The following is a 17,388-nucleotide window of genomic DNA, read 5'->3' on the forward strand; positions in this document are numbered from 1 at the left end:
ATCTACCCACCTCGGCCTAGCAAAGTGCTGGGATTACAGGCGTGAGCCACCATGCCCAGCCTCCCATTTGATTTTTAATATCTATTATAATTTATTAGAGATAGTCGCCACCACCCATCTTTCTACCCTCCCTACCCAACGCCCTTTCCAGAAAAATTAATGAAGCTCTAGGATGATCACTGTGGCCAATTTAAACTGCTGATGTTCTGGGAACCCAATATGCAGATTTAAATTCACCCAGGGCAGTCTTCTAATTAAAAGTGTAAATTACCAACTAATTGCTCCAGCACATACGAATGTAGTTAATTCATCTTCTCAATGTTCATCAATAGCAACTGATTGCTCAAAATCCAATCCACTTTAAATCCCAACAAACTGTTGTTCTTACCTTGTAGTAGCCTCAAAGTATTCCAAGCCCTTACAACTTCATAAGGTAGGAAACATGAGATTAGTTTCTTTATGTTTTGGACCAGAAAAATGAACCTCAGAGAAGTGACTTCCTCAAATCAGCTAGGAGAGGAAGAGAGCTAGGTCACAATTTCAGCTTCTGATTCCTAGCCCAGGGTCTGCTACTCTATCATAACCCTACAGTATTCATCCATCTTCTAAATTCCTATTTGAATTTTATTTGCATTTCTATGTCTCTGAGGAAATTTTTATTTTTTTTTAGAAACGGGCTTGCTCTGTCACACAGGACGGAGTTCAGTGGTGCTAATTTTACATCTAGAAATAGATTTTAACTTTTTTTTTTTGAAACGGAGTCATGCTCTGTCGCCGAGGCTGGAGTGCAGTGGTATGATCTCAGCTCACTGCAGCCTCCACCTCCCAGGTTCAAGCAATTCTCCTGCCTCAGCCTCCCAAGTAGCTGGGATTACAGACACATGCCACCATGCCCAGCTAATTTTTGTATTTTTAGTAGAGACAGGGTTTCACCATGTTGGCCAGGCTAGTCTCCAAGTCCTGACCTCAGGTGATCCACTTGCCTCAGCCTCCCAAAGTGCTGGGATTACAGGTGTGAGCCACCATGCCCGATCAGAAATAGATTTTAATTTAAATGTAGAAATTTAAATCTATTCCATCTAGCCTGGGCAGCAAAGCAAGACCCTGTTGTGATTTCTGTCTAGCTTACTGCTGCCTCTAAATCCTGAGCTCGAGTGATCCTCCCACCCTAGCCTCTCAGGGACTACAGGTGGAACTTCGTTTTTATGTATCAGAATATATTTCTGGGGTTGGCCAGAAATAGGGTTGAGAGCTCTTGTCACATATACGTCATCCCAAATATTTACCATATCAGAAACATAACAAAGTTTTATGCTTCATTTTACTTTATGCGTCTCTGACCCGGAGATACTGAGAAATTGCTTTGGGTGGTCAGAGGTGCTCAGATTTCGCTCATGTTAATGAGACTGAAACAGCCATCAGGAGGTTGGGAATTATTCAGCCTAGATAACCAAATAACCGAGTGTCTACTTCCAGCTACTCCGCTTTATGCAGAAGTCAGATTGCCGTAATGGACTACACACATTCCCTGCAATTAAAGAATCTGAGTCCACCTACAGTATATGGATGTGCCCTATTAAATGTCACCCTCTGCCACTGCTACTTTAACATATCTTCAACTGAGAATAATACATCTTTAGCTTTTCCCAAATCAAAAAATGTCTTCACTACACTTTTATTCTAGAGCACTGTTTCTAATTCTCAGTACACATATTCACACACATACATAATGGTGAATGTTTCATGAAGTGATACCTATCATTCTTATGTATGAATGATACACTGTAATACTTTTGATACTTTTATTCTTTCCTTCCTTTTTTTTTTAAATTGAGGCAGGGTGCTGTGGCACAATCACAGCTCACTGCAGCCTTCACCTCTCGGGCTCAAGTGATTTACTCATGCAGCTGGGACCACAGGTTTGTGCCACCATACCCAGCTAATTTTTATTTTATTTTATTATTATTATTATTATTATTATTTGTAGAGAAAAGTTCTCACTGTGTTTCCCAGTGTGGTCTCAAAATCCTGGGCTCAAATCATCCTTCCACCTTGGCTGGTGCTGGGAGTACAGGCATGAGCCACCACACGTGGCCTCCTTCTGTTTTAATAGTGGCTACTATGTGGACTTCATAACCTACTAATGAAGTCCCAACTCAGAGCTGTAAAATACTGTTGCACATAAGCAATATGCAGTCTCATTTCACTCATCTATCAGTCAATACATGTCTGTTGAACATCCTTAATATCCAATATTATATTCATTGTGCTGTATGGCTCACAGACATCTATTCTCCAGGATCTCTGGCCCTGGGAGACTGAGAAATTCTCTTGTGTGGTCAGAGGTACTCAGGTTTCACTAAGGTTGATGGGTTGGGAATTATTCAGCCTAGGTAACCAAATGACTGGTTATTAACCAAATAACCAGTATTTCCTGCTACTGGAATGGGTAGGTAATGGGTTCATAACAAAACACAATAAAAGAAGACAGTAAGAATAAAGTTCAGAGGCATGTGTCTGTCTGAGGAGATGCAAGAGGACTTTTTAGAAGCCAAAAGCTTGAGCTGTCCCCCAAAGCTTGAGAGGTGGCTGACCTTGGAGGTATAGGCAAGACTGTTGGAAGGCGGGAAGTGGAGGCACTGGCCAAGGGAATGCAGGTCTCCTAGCTCGGGGCCACGTCCTCTGAAGTCCTGGAGCTTGGGAATCATCTATATGGGATGAGAAATGGTCATTTTAGAAGTACTACTCCATGGTCTGGAAAGGACGATGGGGAAATGTGCAAGAAGTTTCACCCAGACTCAAGTGGGAGAATGGGAGGCCTCCAGAGAAAGGGGCATCTACATGGGAAGAAGATCCCCAGAGAAGGAGAGAGCCATGTGGCTATGACCCTAGCCTCCCAGCTCACTCCTGGGGAACTGCTGGACACCACTCTCCTCTGAAGACATGACCAGACCTACACATTGCCCACACACTACCCACCCACCCCATAACAGAGCCCTGGATGGAAATAGACATTCCAATAACTCCAGAGCTTTCTGAGAAAGCTGTGACAACCCTTTGGTTAATAGCCCTAACATCCAGGAAATCCTACTTTGCATTTTAAGCATGCCCGTGAAGTCCATCAGTCTTGGACTAACAGGGATGGTGAAGGCGGAGAGAGCCACCAACTTGCTCAAACTTTGCCAAACCAAGAGGGATGACAGAGTTCCTTGGCTTTTTATTTTCTAACAATAAACACGTAATAGCCATTGGTTAAAAGCTAGCAGAGGATCTTGTAGCGTGCCAGAAACACTCTCTTCCTGTGACTATTTCAGCTTTGGTTAGTTATCCATCTCCCCTGCTCTGTTCCCGGAAGCATGTGGTCTGCACCTCCCTAACCCCTCAGGGCTTGGCACACTTATTCAGTGATGGTGATCACTGAATGGTCATGGCTGACTCTAGTCTTAAATGAAATGAGTTTCCCACTTCTATTTTGTAAGACATACACCTCAGACATTTGTTTGTTTGCTTTCTTGGTTTACAAAGCCTAATCTAGCCTCAGCATGCAGTTTATTTCATCTTTTTGGTGTTCACTTCTCCCTGCCTTTTTGCTTTCGTGTTGCAGGTGTTTGGAAAGGAGGTATGACACAGCATGTGGTTTCTGTAGGAAACACAAAACCACTCTTCGACACATCATCTGGGGCATTTTATTAGCAGGTAAATAGCCAAGAGGGATAGGGATACCATTGTCTTTTTGTCAGGGATTCCCCTAAATATTAACTTTATGTAGAAAGAGATTAAAGCTTTCTCTTCCCCTAGACCTCACTGAATCTTCCAGGGAGGTAGAGAAGTCAGTCAAGAAGCCGTTTATAGGGAAAGCCTGTGCAAATCGTTTTCCTACCCCATTTAGGAGGCTGGAAGCTAATTGTTTTAGTCACTTACCCTCCGCATTCTTATAGCCTTTGTTACTGTCATGTGGATTTTAAGGGGTGCATTGGTTCACACAAATTCAGAAAACACACGTGATTAATGCTTTATGTGAATACAACATGAGTAGCCTAGCACCGTCTAGTCCACCCCGCTTGCCTGAAGGCAGGACAAGAATGTGTCCTGTGTTTACTCCCTCCAGAACAAAGAGCTCCTTTGCTCACTTTATTTGCTTTTTGTTTTGTTTTTGTTTTGCTGTGTTGTTATTTTTCTTCTTGAAGCTCAGCACACAGAACTTGGCCCATTTTAAAGAACACGCCTGTCTATAAAATGTAAGCACCCCCATCCAAGGTCACAGACATAAAGCCAAGGCTGCTGCACCGCCAAGTTCAGTGGTTTTGCTGATGCTCCGACAGTTGGAAAAGGAAAACAGTAAGGGTGGTGAACTTTATGAGTACTGGGCCAGGTAGTATTTTAGGCTTTTCAGTATTTCAGACATAAGATCAAAACCATGCCACTCTGCCACTGTAGTAAAAAAGCAACCATAAACAATACATAAGTAGACAGGCATGGCTGTATTCCAGCACAACCTTACTTGTAGAACACACATACAGTCAACTGAAGAATCAATCACAAGGTTTATAAACTTGGAAAGGAAAGCTTTATTTCTCATAAAGGGTTGCAGCCTGCAAGGTGGCCATTCTGACAGGCTGGGAAGCATAGTCTCCAACAGAAGCCAGAAACAAGAACTTTGAGGGAGGGAAGAATAAGACAGGAATTTATGCTGAAAGGGTTGGCTAAGTATAAATATCCAATAAGCTATAGGAGGAGTCATGAATATTTACAAAAGGAGACACATGCACATGGACAATTGAGATTCATGCCTCTCTGTGAATAATGTGTATAAAAAATAGCAGTGTTACCATGATCTGAGGGTGGAGTTTTCAGCCCTGTGAAGTCAAAAGGTAAAGAACACAAAAACCCTCACTGTGCATCCTCCAAGGCTGGCCAGAAACATCCCATGGTCAGCTGTCTCTTATCAGGAAGAAATGCCTTGTGAAACTGGTGAGCTATCATGCCAAAACTCTAAAGAGGCCGGGCGCGATGGCTCACAGCTATAACCCCAGCACTTTTGGAGGCCGAGGCGGGTGGATCACCTGAGGTCAGGAGATCAAGACCAGCCTGACCAACCTGGTGAAACCCTGCCTCTACTAAAAATACAAAATTAGCTGGGCGTGGTGGCACATGCTTGTAATCCCAGATACTTGGGAGGCTGAGGCAGGAGAATCTCTTGAACATGGGAGGCGGAGGTTGCAGTGAGCTGAGATCACACCATTGTACTCCATCATGGGCAACGAGAGCAAAATTCCATATCAAACAAACCAACAAAAATCTAAAGAAAGAAGAGGAGTCTGGTCACCACCTCAGATGATTGGCTAAAGGTTTTAGAGAAGTGAGTCTTCCATTTCTTGTTTTCCAGAGCTGGTTTCTGCTTGTTCCTTAGGAAGGAATTCTGGTTAAAGGTGAATAAGTAAGGGGCATACTGAGGCATGTCTGACCTCCCATCCTGTCATGGCTGGGAACTCTAAGGTTTTTCTGGGATCCCCTTGGCCAGGATGGGGTCGGTTCAAAACACAAAAATACAAATGTACTTGCCACCTACAAAAGCAAGTGGCAGGCCAGGTTTAACCTGCAGACCATCTTTGCGGACCTTTAAGAATAGGAAACCTTACTCTTATCCTGCAATCTGCTCTTCCCAAGCAGCCACCTCGGTAACTGACCCTACCTCTTTTTCTAGGAGACTCTGTGTCACTTAGAGAAGTGGTCTGTTGTTGGTAGGTCTTTGGTAGGTCCATTTTTTCACTCAACTTTAGGCCAAATCTGAACTGCAAACCACAAGAATCAGTATCCCTTTGCCAGTGGCTGCTTCAACACTCGGCCTTTCTCTGATAGTACTCACCTGCCGAGACTGAATACCAGGAGTAAAAATGGACAGTACTGAGAGACCCAATGATCAGGCACCAAGATTCAAGAATCAGAAAGTCTTGTAAGAATAAAAAGACCCAGCACCCTATCTTCCTAGCATTCGTGGTGAGAATTTTCAAGACTTGCTTTGAAAAATATCAAAAGCCCCCATCAGAGAAGCCAGTAGCTATATCAAGAGCATTCCTGCATTCAATGATGGCTTAATTAAACCTCCCCTCACCGGAGCCAGATCAAAGCTGGAGGCTGGAGACTGGAGGCATGTCCCAGTGGTTAATGATGTTCAATGTCTGTTTTTGCTTCCTGGACAGGTTATCTGGTTATGGTGATTGCAGCCTGTGTGCTGAACTTTCACAGAGCCCTTCCTCTTTTTGTGATCACCGTGGTTGCCATCTTCTTTGTTGTCTGGGATCACCTGATGGCCAAATATGAACATCGAATTGATGAGATGCTGTCTCCTGGCAGAAGGCTTCTGAGTGGCCATTGGTTCTGGCTGAAGTGGTAAATGCAATTGGTTCTCTTATTTCAGTTAAGAGAGATAGTAGTCTCTTCCAACACCGTTTCAAAAATGTGTTCTGAAATTGCTTCTTCATTTATGGGATATGGAAGCCAGAAACACCTTAGGGAGTTACAATGTCTTCATTTTACAAACAGGAAATCAAAGCCTAGATGAGGGAATGACTCATTTGAAATGTGTCCAAATGTCCTCACAAACTGCCTTAATGTCAAGTATATTAAATGATAAAATGTTGTCCAAAAGATGTTGAGCATACAACGTTCCATGTGCTATGTTAGGGAGAGACACCTCCATGCCTACATATCAGGAAGTAGTTAGAAATATAGAATAGACCGAAAGTGTTGTCATAGCAGGATAGCTTTCACTCTCCCTCTGACCTGTCAGTGGAAGGGCACCATGATCAATCAGTAACATCTGTGCTGCCACAAGATATGGAACAGCACAGATGCCATCTAATCTCCGTGCCTGTAAATAAACAATTGGTTTATAAGTAAAAACTGATGGAGATTGCTGATGATGTGTCTGCAAAGAGCTTTCATTTTTACCAACTTCTTTTCTTATACACGTTATATACATTCTCTTTACGATTTATTTACAAAATGAGGATCATAGAACATATTCAATCTTGAATTTGATTATAGTTCCTGTATGGTTGACCATTTATTTTACCTACAAAATCTTTTCTATTTTAAACGTTACGATGAACACAAATCTTTGTATCTAAAATGTTACGATGAACACAAATCTTTATATCTATTTATGATTTGTTTATTTTTATTTATTTTTTTGAGAAGGAGTCTCACTTTTGTCACCCAGGCTGGAGGGCCATGGTGCAATCCCTCTCACTGCATCCTGTCTCCCTGATTCAAGCAATTCTCCTGCCTCAGCTTCTCGAATAGCTGGGACTACAGGTGCCCGCCACCATGCCCAGCTAATTTTTGTATTTTTAGTAGCCAGTATTTCACCGTGTTGGCCAGGCTGGTCTCAAACTCCTGACCTCAGGTGATCCACCTGCCTTGGCCTCCCAAAGTGCTGGGATTATAGGCATGAGCCACAATGCCTGGCCTATTATGATTAATTTAAGTCAACTGGTATCTCATTCCTCACATTTCTTTATTGACTAGTGAATCCAAATAATTGTTTTTTTTTTTTTTTTTAGACAGGGTCTCACTCTGTCACCCAGGCTGGAGTGCAGCGGCGAAACTTTGGCTCACTACAACCCCTGCTTCCTGGGTTCAAGTGATTCTGCTGCCTCAGCATCCTGAGTAGCTGGGATTACAGGCACTCACCACCATACCTGGCTTAATTTTTGTATCTTTCGTAGAGATGGGGTTTCACCTTGTTGGCCAGGCTGGTCTTGAACTCCTGATCTCAGGTGATCCATCCACCTCAGCCTCCCAAAGTTCTGGGATTACAAGCATGAGCCACCACGCCTGACCCCAAATAATTTTTTAATCAGGCTTCTTTTCCTCTGATTTCTTCCCATGCCTTTTGCTCATTAAGAATCTAAAATGAGCAAACGTTGCTTTGATGTTGAAGACTGCTAGCACTTTTTTTCATGACCCATGGGGCTATGGTCAAAATACAACTTAGTTTTTTCATTCATCATTCTTTCCATTTTATTCAATGTGAGATATCTACCCTATAATTTATAAAAATGCTGAAAGCCCATGACCCTTCTGAACACTCTTAGTAATGGTCCAATGTCCACAGGCTTTCTTTTTTTTTTTTTTTTTTGACAGAGTCGTGCTCTGTCACCCAGGCTGGAGTGCAGTGGTGCCATCTTGGCTCACTGTAACCTCCACCTCCTAGGTTCAAATAATTCTCATGTCTCAGCCTCCTAAGTAGCTCAGCCTCCCAGCTTTTTTTTTTTTTTTTTTTTTTTTTTTTTAATGTATTTTTACTAGAGAGAGGGGTTTCACCATATTGCCCAGGCAGGTCTTGAACTCCTGGCCTCAAGTGATTCACCTGCCTTGGACTCCCAAAGTGCTGGGATTACAGGTGTCAGTCACTGTGCCCAGCCCATTTTTTAAATTGTTCATTGTTGTGATCATAGATGTATATATATTTACAAGGTAGATGAGATATTTTGATACAGGCATCACAGGCATTTTTTAACATCAGAATATGCTGTCCCATACAATAATGAGAACTGCAAACTTGACCCAGTGCCCTAGCTTTCCTCCCCGACTTGGGTCTGAGTGTCCCCTTTCTCCCTGTTGCTTGCTCCCCTGCCATCCTCAAAGCCAGTATCAGGCTGGACCCCTGCTCTGGGTATGAAGCTGGCCTCCTTGAGAGGAAGGGCCTATGAAGTACTAGAGCAACCCTTTCCCATAGGACCCTGTGTCCTACAGCAACTGTCCAGAGCTTTTCCCTCAGCCTCTCTCTGAGGGACCTCCTCTCCCTTCAGGCGGCCCCCTGAGCAGGACCCAAGAGCAATTCTCTCCCTTAAGGCTAACGTGGGATCTACCAGGAAACTTCACATATCCTTGAGCTAATAAACTGGGCTTGTGCAATCCCAACACAGCAGGCTTTCTAGCTCTGCTGTCCAAGCCATGAGTCCTGAGTCAGACTTGTCATGCTCGCTGGACATGCCAGGGGAGGCAGAACTCGCTTGCTCTAATGTCTGATGTTGCTCTCGGCTCCTGGTGAGATTCCCCAATGGCAGATAACATATTCCAAGTTCTCCCTTAAAGGGAAGCAGGTAACACCTCCCTCACCCCTCAAAATGAAGATAAAGAATCCCAGCAGCTCTCTCAAAAAAATCACCAGACAGTCCTCTCCAAACGTGCTTCCTCCTCTCTGGCGCCTTCATGCATCCTTGAACAGGTGAAGGGTCCAAGAGCTGTAGACTAAGAAGACCCAGTCCTTAATTTCTTAGCTATTTGCCTTGATAGCCACAACCAAAATGATTCTGTCGCAGTTTCCAAAAGCACAACTTACAGGTGCCAGAGTGTATTCACCTTGTTTTTACGTTTCTTTGTTAATTTAAGCCTGATGACTTGCAGCCGTGGCTCTTGCCTATAATCCAGCACTTTGGGAGGCCGAGGTGGGCAGATCACCTGAGCTCAGGAGTTTGAGACCAGCCTGGCCAACATGGTGAAACCCCGTCTCCACTAAAAATACAAAAATTAGCTGGGCATGGTGGCAGGTGCCTATAATCCCAGCCACTCGGGAGGCTGAGGCAGGAGAATTGCTTGAACCTGGGAAGTGGGAGTTGCAGTAAGCCTAGATTGCTCTGTTCTACACGAGCCTGGGCGACAGAGCAAGACTCCATCTCTCAAAAAAGAAAAGAATTTAAGCCTGATTATGATTCTCAAGTCAGCACAACAAAATAATACCAGTGCTTCCCTTCTGTTCTCTTAGGGTGATCTGGAGCTCCCTGGTCCTAGCAGTTATTTTCTGGCTGGCCTTTGACACCGCCAAATTGGGCCAACAGCAGCTGGTGTCCTTCGGTGGGCTCATAATGTACATTGTCCTGTTATTTCTATTTTCCAAGTACCCAACCAGAGTAAGTATCCAGTTGATCTTTCAGGTTCTTTTTTTCTTTTTCCCCGATATGTAAATTGCTCAAAATACTGACTGTGAGAGAATCACAGTATTATTCAGTATTTTTCTTACCTTGAAGGGATTACTTTAAATGGCCAGGGTACCCTATCTTCCTGAACTTTCATGGTACTGTCTGTTACTATCTCATGTTCCATTCTCAGTCATTTTCCAGTTACATAACCAGTGAGTCGTTCTCTCCCTGTCGAGTCTAATTACTTCTCATGTAACCTCCATCAAACACCCAGAGAAAGCTCATCCATTTTGATCCAGATTTCCCCAGACCAGTAAAAAATCTAATATTTTTCCATTGGACCCTGCAGTTCATCAAAGTCCTATGCAGTTTCGGCATTTATACTCCAAAAATTTGTCCTTATACAATTTTCTTTTAAATATTGAACCCAACTGTCATCCTGGTTCTATCCACTGGTAACCCATGAAATGGGCAAGCATTCCGAGGCATTGAAGCTCTCACATGTAACTCACAATGGCAACCTTTGGAAGGCTTTACCAATTAAAAGCTTGACTCAAGTTAGGAAACATTAATCAGAGACCGAGTTCAGCTAACATGATCCAAGTTATTTGCCCTGCTGAGGTGAACATCTCCTGGTGTGTGCCTCCGATACCATAGTTCTCCGAAGCCACTCACCTCCGTACCACAGATGAAAGCAAATGACTGTCCATTCCTGCTGCACATCCTGAGTCTGAGTTAGAGTTTATTGGTCTCTTTTACAATGAAATGAGGGCCTCTTGATGGGACAATATTTTACTTAATTCACTTACAGGTTCTCAGATCAACAAACCATGGACACACAGAGAAATCATGTTCTGCCTTTCCATTTTCCAGACGGGGACATAATTATATGTATCCAGTACTTACAGCTTGACTAGGATGGCAGGATCCTGCCTCCTTTAATGGCCCTTCTTAGACCTCCTGTTTCTATCTAAGTAAATTATCAGGAAATAATGGTTACTTACATGCATTCCCTGGACTGAAGGCTTGAAACTCAGTTTTAGGGAGAGGGAATGCAATTCTGAGTTCGTTTTTGTTTTTGTTTTTTTTCTTGAGAGGGAGTCTCGCTCTGTTGTCCAGGCTGGAGTGCAGTGGTGTAATCTCTGTTCACTGCAATCTTTGCCTCCTGGGTTCAAGTGATTCTCCTGCCTCAACCTCTGAAGTAGCTGGGATTACAGGCATGTGCCACTATGCCCAGCTTCTTTTTGTATTTTTAGTAGAGATGGGGTTTCGCTATGTTGGTCAGGTTGGTCTTAAACTCCTGAGCTCAGGTCATCTGCTCACCTTAGCCTCCCAAAATGCTAGGATTACAGGCGTGACGCACTGTGCCTGGCCTGAGTTTTTTAAGGTATGGTTCTATAAAGGGGTTCTCTGCTCATGAGAGCTTTAGCCTCCCAAAGAAGGTGGGTGGCAGGCCACATTTGAGAATGTGTCCAAGGAAATAATGATCCATTAGACATTTATACTGAGGCCTGCATTAGTTTTCCTACTGAGATATATCACTTGATCTTTCTGTATAGGTTTACTGGAGACCTGTCTTATGGGGAATCGGGTTACAGTTTCTTCTTGGGCTCTTGATTCTAAGGACTGACCCTGGATTTATAGCTTTTGATTGGTTGGGCAGACAAGTTCAGGTAAGTTTGGTTCAAAAGAATACCTTGATTTATGGTGCTTTTAATATTGGAGGTAATCCTCAAGATGTGTCAGAAATGGGTTTCTCTGTCTGCATGAGTTATCTCCAATTTTAATTCTGCATCATGAGTTAGACAAATAGCTTTGCTTATGTTTGATGTTAGTCGGTCTGGCTCGCTAACATTACTGCTGTTCCGTGCCTGTATAATCTCTCCCTTAACCCATCGCCACATCCTCCTGCCCAACTTCTCAGACATTTCCACAGACAGAGAAACAGGCTTCCTTTGCGTCCAGTGGTAACTAATGCCACCCTCAAGCCAAGTATGGCCTGCTAGAACACATTGCCACAATCAGCTCATTCTGTACCATTCTGGAGCCATACTGAATGTCAGAAACGTCAGGAAATTTGTATGCAGGACTATTTCAAAACTAGACTTCTATGCCATTCATTGGAGAGGGCAAAGCTGAGAACAGTAACTTTCCAAGTCCATCCAATAAGTTTGCTGGGTCCCTATCCTCTGCAGAGCCTAGCGTTCCCGTGTGCTATGTAATTTCTACTCATGTGGTTGGAATGAGATCTCTTTTTCTTTCTTTAACTCAGACTTTTCTGGAGTACACAGATGCCGGCGCTTCATTTGTCTTTGGTGAGAAATACAAAGACCACTTCTTTGCATTTAAGGTAAAATCAAACGTTTTTTCTATGTAGTCACTGCTATTTCAGCAGCTTCTCAGTCTTTGTAGATGTTCAGATAGAACTTAACTGACCAAAAACCAGTTATCTATCTATTGGGTTTGTCAGAGGTGTGCAATACATCACCACCCTTTTTCATTGACAAGCCTATCTGAAGTTAGTGGACTGCACACATTTTACTTTTTAACTATGGAATTAAGGAAAACATCTAGAGGAAGTCGGAAATATTCAAATACTAGAGGGTAGGGATCGTAGCCTTATCTAAGATACTTAGGAAAAATCAAAAGGGTAATAGCATCTTGGGCCTTCAGGGAAAGAAACATTATGTTCCTGGCAACAAGCAGGCATGTGGCAGTGAATGGCTGATGGGTCGAGGATCAGTGACAGCTCTGTATTCAGAAAGCCCTGCAGCCCCAGTCCCGGAGACAGCTGGTCAACAACATCAGCCTCTGTTTTAGAGCCATCTCCACGCTCAGACTTTCTCATCTCATCTCTCCTTCAGCACAGCCTTGCCTAGGTAGGCCTAGAGGATAGGCCTTCTCCTAACCAGAGTAGGCGCATTACTTTACAGGGGAAAGGCAGCTTGGCCCCATGGCTGGCCACAGTCAATTCCTTCTTGAGGCTCCCACTGTCCCAGAAAGCCCATCCTCCCCTGGGAAGCCCCTACAAACACTTGTCAACGAGTCAGAAAGATGCATTTGGGTTTTCCTTCAGCTTTCTTTTTTGTGATATGTAGTTATTCATACACTTCTAAATTGTTTTCTCACTTAGAGGCTCCAAATTTACCTCCAAATTACCCCGCTTCAGTTAAACCAACTTTTAGTCTGAATCTTATTTCAGCCTAAAATATCAAACAGCAGTTTAGCAGCAGGCTGTAGAGGAGAACCGCCACTGTTTGTAAAACGCATGCAGTTTATACAGCGTTTCCCTTAGCACCCTCCCCCAGCAACCTCTACCCAGCAGTTTAGCTGGTTTGATGTTTTAGGGCTGAGTTAACTCAGCCATCTCTGAAAGGCCAAAGGTTTATAGAGTGAGATAGAAATATGCTCATATCATGAAATGATATTGAAAATTGGAAAAAATGAAGAATTGGAAAAAATGAAGTCATAAAGAAGGAATAACTTGCTACCCAGACTTTACAGGTGTTTTCAGGCCTTCCCCCTCCCCTCTTCCAGGGCAATGGCCCCTATTCTTTCCTGCCAATGCAGAATCCTCTGCTAACATTCCAGAGATGAGCCTCTTTAACTCCCTTATGCTTTCAGGAAGGCACTGCCTACCCATTAAAGCCAATAAAAGGCTTATAGTGAGTGAGCTCTGAATACTGGCACAAAATGTCTTTTAATATATATTATTAATAGATTTTTCTAAATTGGATCCTGTGCAAATTGTCCTTGGTCATTCTGTGCCTTTGGTGGCAGCTTTCTCTGGCCAGTTAGCTGGGGAAGAGTGGGGAAGGGGTGCAGTAGGATGAGGCTGAGAAGGGACCCAGCCCACAGCTCTGTGTGGTCTATGCAGGGTAGAAAGTGTTCTCTACGGAAACACTGGCTGCACTGAAGGCACCCAAAGAGCATCAGGAAAACAGGATCTAGGAAAATGGCCCTTTTTTTTTTGAGACAGATTCTTGCTCTGTCACCCAGGTAGCAGTATGGTGCAATCTCGGCTCTGCAACCTCTGCCTCCCAGGTTTGAGCAATCCTCCTGCCTCAGCCTCCCCAGTAGCTGGTATTACATGCGTGCGCCACCACACATAGCTAATTTTTGTATTTTTAGTAGAGATGGGTTTCACCATGTTGGCTAGGCTGGTCGCGAGCTCCTGACCTCAGCTGATCCGCCTGCCTCAATCAGCCTCCCAAAGTGCTGGGATTACAGGTGTAAGCCACTGAGCCTGACCAGAAAATACAATGGTCTTTAACACAGAACTGAAGTCATTTCCAAAATGCATTCTCTTTTTCGTAATTTGAAAATCTATAGGTAAAATCACTATTATTTTAAAAGCTAGAAGAATGAATGTTTACTGCATAGAGGGCATGACAGATCTCTATTGACTTCAGTAGGGATGGCACCGTGTTTGAGAGGTCAAAGAAAAGACCTGGAGCCAGCGAATGAGACACAAGTTTTATTGAGAGGCTCACATGCAGGACAGTCCAGTGGCAGCAGGCTAGACAGGGGAACCACTACTGTTTGTAAACAGCAGACAGTTTATATAGCATTGTCTCTCAGCACCCTCCCCCAGCAACCTCCACCTCGCAACCTTCATTTAACCCGAAACAAAGGGCCTGGATCCCCTGTAGGGTCTGCTTTCCATGGGATGGACCAAGGGTTCAGATGTTTCTTATAGATAAGGAATGACTCTTTGGGTTGACCACTCCCAGCTTCCTTAGTTTGGAACTCCAAACACACATGCTTAGACCACAGGGTCATTCTCAGGGGATGCTGAAGCTATTGCTCTCAGGTGTGTCTGCCATCCAGTAAGAGGCACTATGTGTCAGCACCCACCATGCCTTACCTGATCTCTATAGCTATTCAGAATAAGGCTCTGAGGTTGCTCACAACTGATCTCAACTTAGGTTACTCTGCTAACTAATGGTGAAGCCCATGTCTTTTTTACATCAGGACAAGAGTATTTGCTGGCAGCCTTCAGTATTGATCTAGTTATCACAAATCCCCCCAAACTTCATTCCTTCTTTGAGCAAAAAAAAGCACACCATAGAAGAGAGGGGGGAAAAGTCAAGTCCTGTGACAAATTAGAATAAACAGCTGCCTGATTAAAGTACTTAGTTGAAGAGGAGTTTCCCGCATTTTCATGATGTTTCAGAGGAAGAAAAGGAGACAGAGAGGAGACCTGATACAAAACCTGCTGATGCAGCTGGGCCCAACATTAACTCATGATTGTTTCTGCCCCCGCCAGATCCTGCCGATTGTGGTTTTCTTCAGCACTGTGATGTCCATGCTGTACTACCTAGGACTGATGCAGTGGATTATTAGAAAGGTACTGGGGCGGGGAGGGGCTGGGTTACAGGTGCAGAGCTGATTATCTCAGACCTTTTATGCAGGTATTTACAAAATGGCTTTCTCTTCCTACCATTATCCACCAGCACCGCCTAAGTGGTTAGATTCAGGCCTCCAATCCTAAATGTGTCCACAGAGGGAATTTTATCTCAGGAACTTCTAATAGGGCTTTGATTTGCAAACCGCTGGATACCTTCATGAAACTATAGCAGTTACTTCTTTAGCGGGGAATTGAGGTCAGATACTGCTGGGGGCAACAGTGTTGTTCCTTCATCTTGGTTACCCACCCTGTGCTTATCTTTTTTTTTTTTTTTTTAGCTACTCCTTAATTATATGCTACATTGCTTAAGGAGGTTACAAAAGTAGACACTTCTGGTTTTGGAGGTGCTAGAGAAATCGAAGCAAGAAGGAGAAACAACTTTTCACTCCTGAGGGAGTTTTATAAGCATGAGCATGCAAGCACACACACACACACACACACACACCCCTGAAAAGTTCCTGTCCTTCCTGTTACCCTACCCTCTGTGAGTCCTATGCTCATGGGTTAGATCAGAAAATAAGGACCTCTGTCAGCTAATTTGGACTCACTTGAGCACAGAGCAGTGCAGCCAGTGCTTGGGGCACAGCCACAGCCCTCCTTGATCCCGAAAAATAAACCAAAATGTACAAAAAGGAAGAGAAAAGAGAGAAGAGAGACAGCGAACCTGAATAGAGGTAGCGGCAGAGATCAGAATGACAGCAGGAACTCCAAGGCCCATAATTTTCTGTTTAAATCCCAAAACACTTAGAATTGTTATGCTCTTGTCTAAACTAAAAAGCAAGGAGAAAGAATGCAACAGGAAGTCTTCATTCCCCATCGCTAATTGAAAGGGCAGTACAAAAGTGGAACAAAAAATCATGTTCATTTGAATTAAGTAAAAAATACCAAATCTCAAGTACATCCCCCTACATATGAGTGACCTTTGACAAAACAACTAAATTGTTCTGTGCTTTGGTTTCCTCTTTAATGAAATGAGCATAATAATATAGGACCACTCTCAGAGTTATTGTAAGGATTAATTGCTTTATCTGGATCAAGGGCTTAACACTGTGCCTGGAATGCAGTAAACCCTTCCATGAGCATGTTAGCAATTGTCATTTATTTCTTGTATACAACAGACCTATAGAAATTCATTTGTATGATGTTCAAAGTATATACAATGACTCAGACTTGCTACTCGAAAAAGAGGATTTGCTGGGCCTGTTCTCGGGGCTGAATAAGTTAAACTTACCTTTAGCACCATCATTAGCCTGCTGACAATTGGTGAAGCCCTCAACGTTTACTCTATTTAAGGATTTTAATCCCTACTTTGAAGTTTTGAGTATACAAAGAGTTCTTTGCTGACTTTGTCCCTTTCTACCTTTTAGGTTGGATGGATCATGCTAGTTACTACGGGATCATCTCCTATTGAATCTGTAGTTGCTTCTGGCAATATATTTGTTGGACAAGTAAGTTGTAACATCAACAAAACAAAACATCTGTTGAAATGGATCATCTTTTTCCAAAAAGCCAAATTAGAAAATAACACAATGTTGTCATTTCTTTTAGTGTAGAGAGAAGAGTGTCAAAATAAGAAACTCCCCATATTGGCAATGTCCAGATTCCAGAGAGAGAGGGCAGAAAGAGAGAGAGAGAGAGAGAGAGACAGAGATCCTTCTTAACAGTCTGGGTGTGATATTGTGGAATTCGGTTCTTGAATGTTTATGAAGAGGATGGAAGGTTGAGTTTATTAAAGCACAGACATAGAGTTTCTGATATAGATTCTCAATAAATCTGAATTTAGTGATTGTGAGGTTTCTGGTCAACACTTTAGAGGCTGGCAGCTCTTCCACTTGAATGGATTTCACTATCTCGAAGCAGCAAACATAGAACAGGCAGCCTCTCACTCTAAATGATAATGCCTATGGCAATGGAGGAGACCAAGAAAGCCTTTCCACCAACAACCACGCAACTGTGTAAACACTTGAGCTTATTCCTTATTCTCAGCTTGTCAAGGCAGGAGAATCTTGAACTTGGGAGGCAGAGGTTGCGGTGGGCCGAGATCATGCCATT

General features: G+C 43.3%; 1 protein-coding gene across 1 annotated transcript in view; it reads left to right on the forward strand.

Annotated features, from left to right (window-relative positions):
* SLC28A3 (solute carrier family 28 member 3) overlaps window positions 1–17,388 on the forward strand; it is a 65,010-nt gene that overhangs the window by 31,102 nt on the left and 16,520 nt on the right. Inside the window, exons 4-10 of the mRNA XM_017508537.2 lie at window positions 3,605–3,696; window positions 6,201–6,390; window positions 9,773–9,917; window positions 11,486–11,599; window positions 12,199–12,276; window positions 15,196–15,276; window positions 16,704–16,784. Of these exons, the coding sequence (XP_017364026.2) occupies window positions 3,605–3,696; window positions 6,201–6,390; window positions 9,773–9,917; window positions 11,486–11,599; window positions 12,199–12,276; window positions 15,196–15,276; window positions 16,704–16,784 (781 nt within the window). The remainder of the gene's footprint in view (window positions 1–3,604; window positions 3,697–6,200; window positions 6,391–9,772; window positions 9,918–11,485; window positions 11,600–12,198; window positions 12,277–15,195; window positions 15,277–16,703; window positions 16,785–17,388) is intronic.

The sequence above is a fragment of the Cebus imitator genome, unplaced genomic scaffold (assembly GCF_001604975.1).
Source record: "Cebus imitator isolate Cc_AM_T3 unplaced genomic scaffold, Cebus_imitator-1.0 Scaffold394, whole genome shotgun sequence".
In the NCBI taxonomy this organism is placed as follows: Eukaryota; Metazoa; Chordata; class Mammalia; order Primates; family Cebidae; genus Cebus; species Cebus imitator.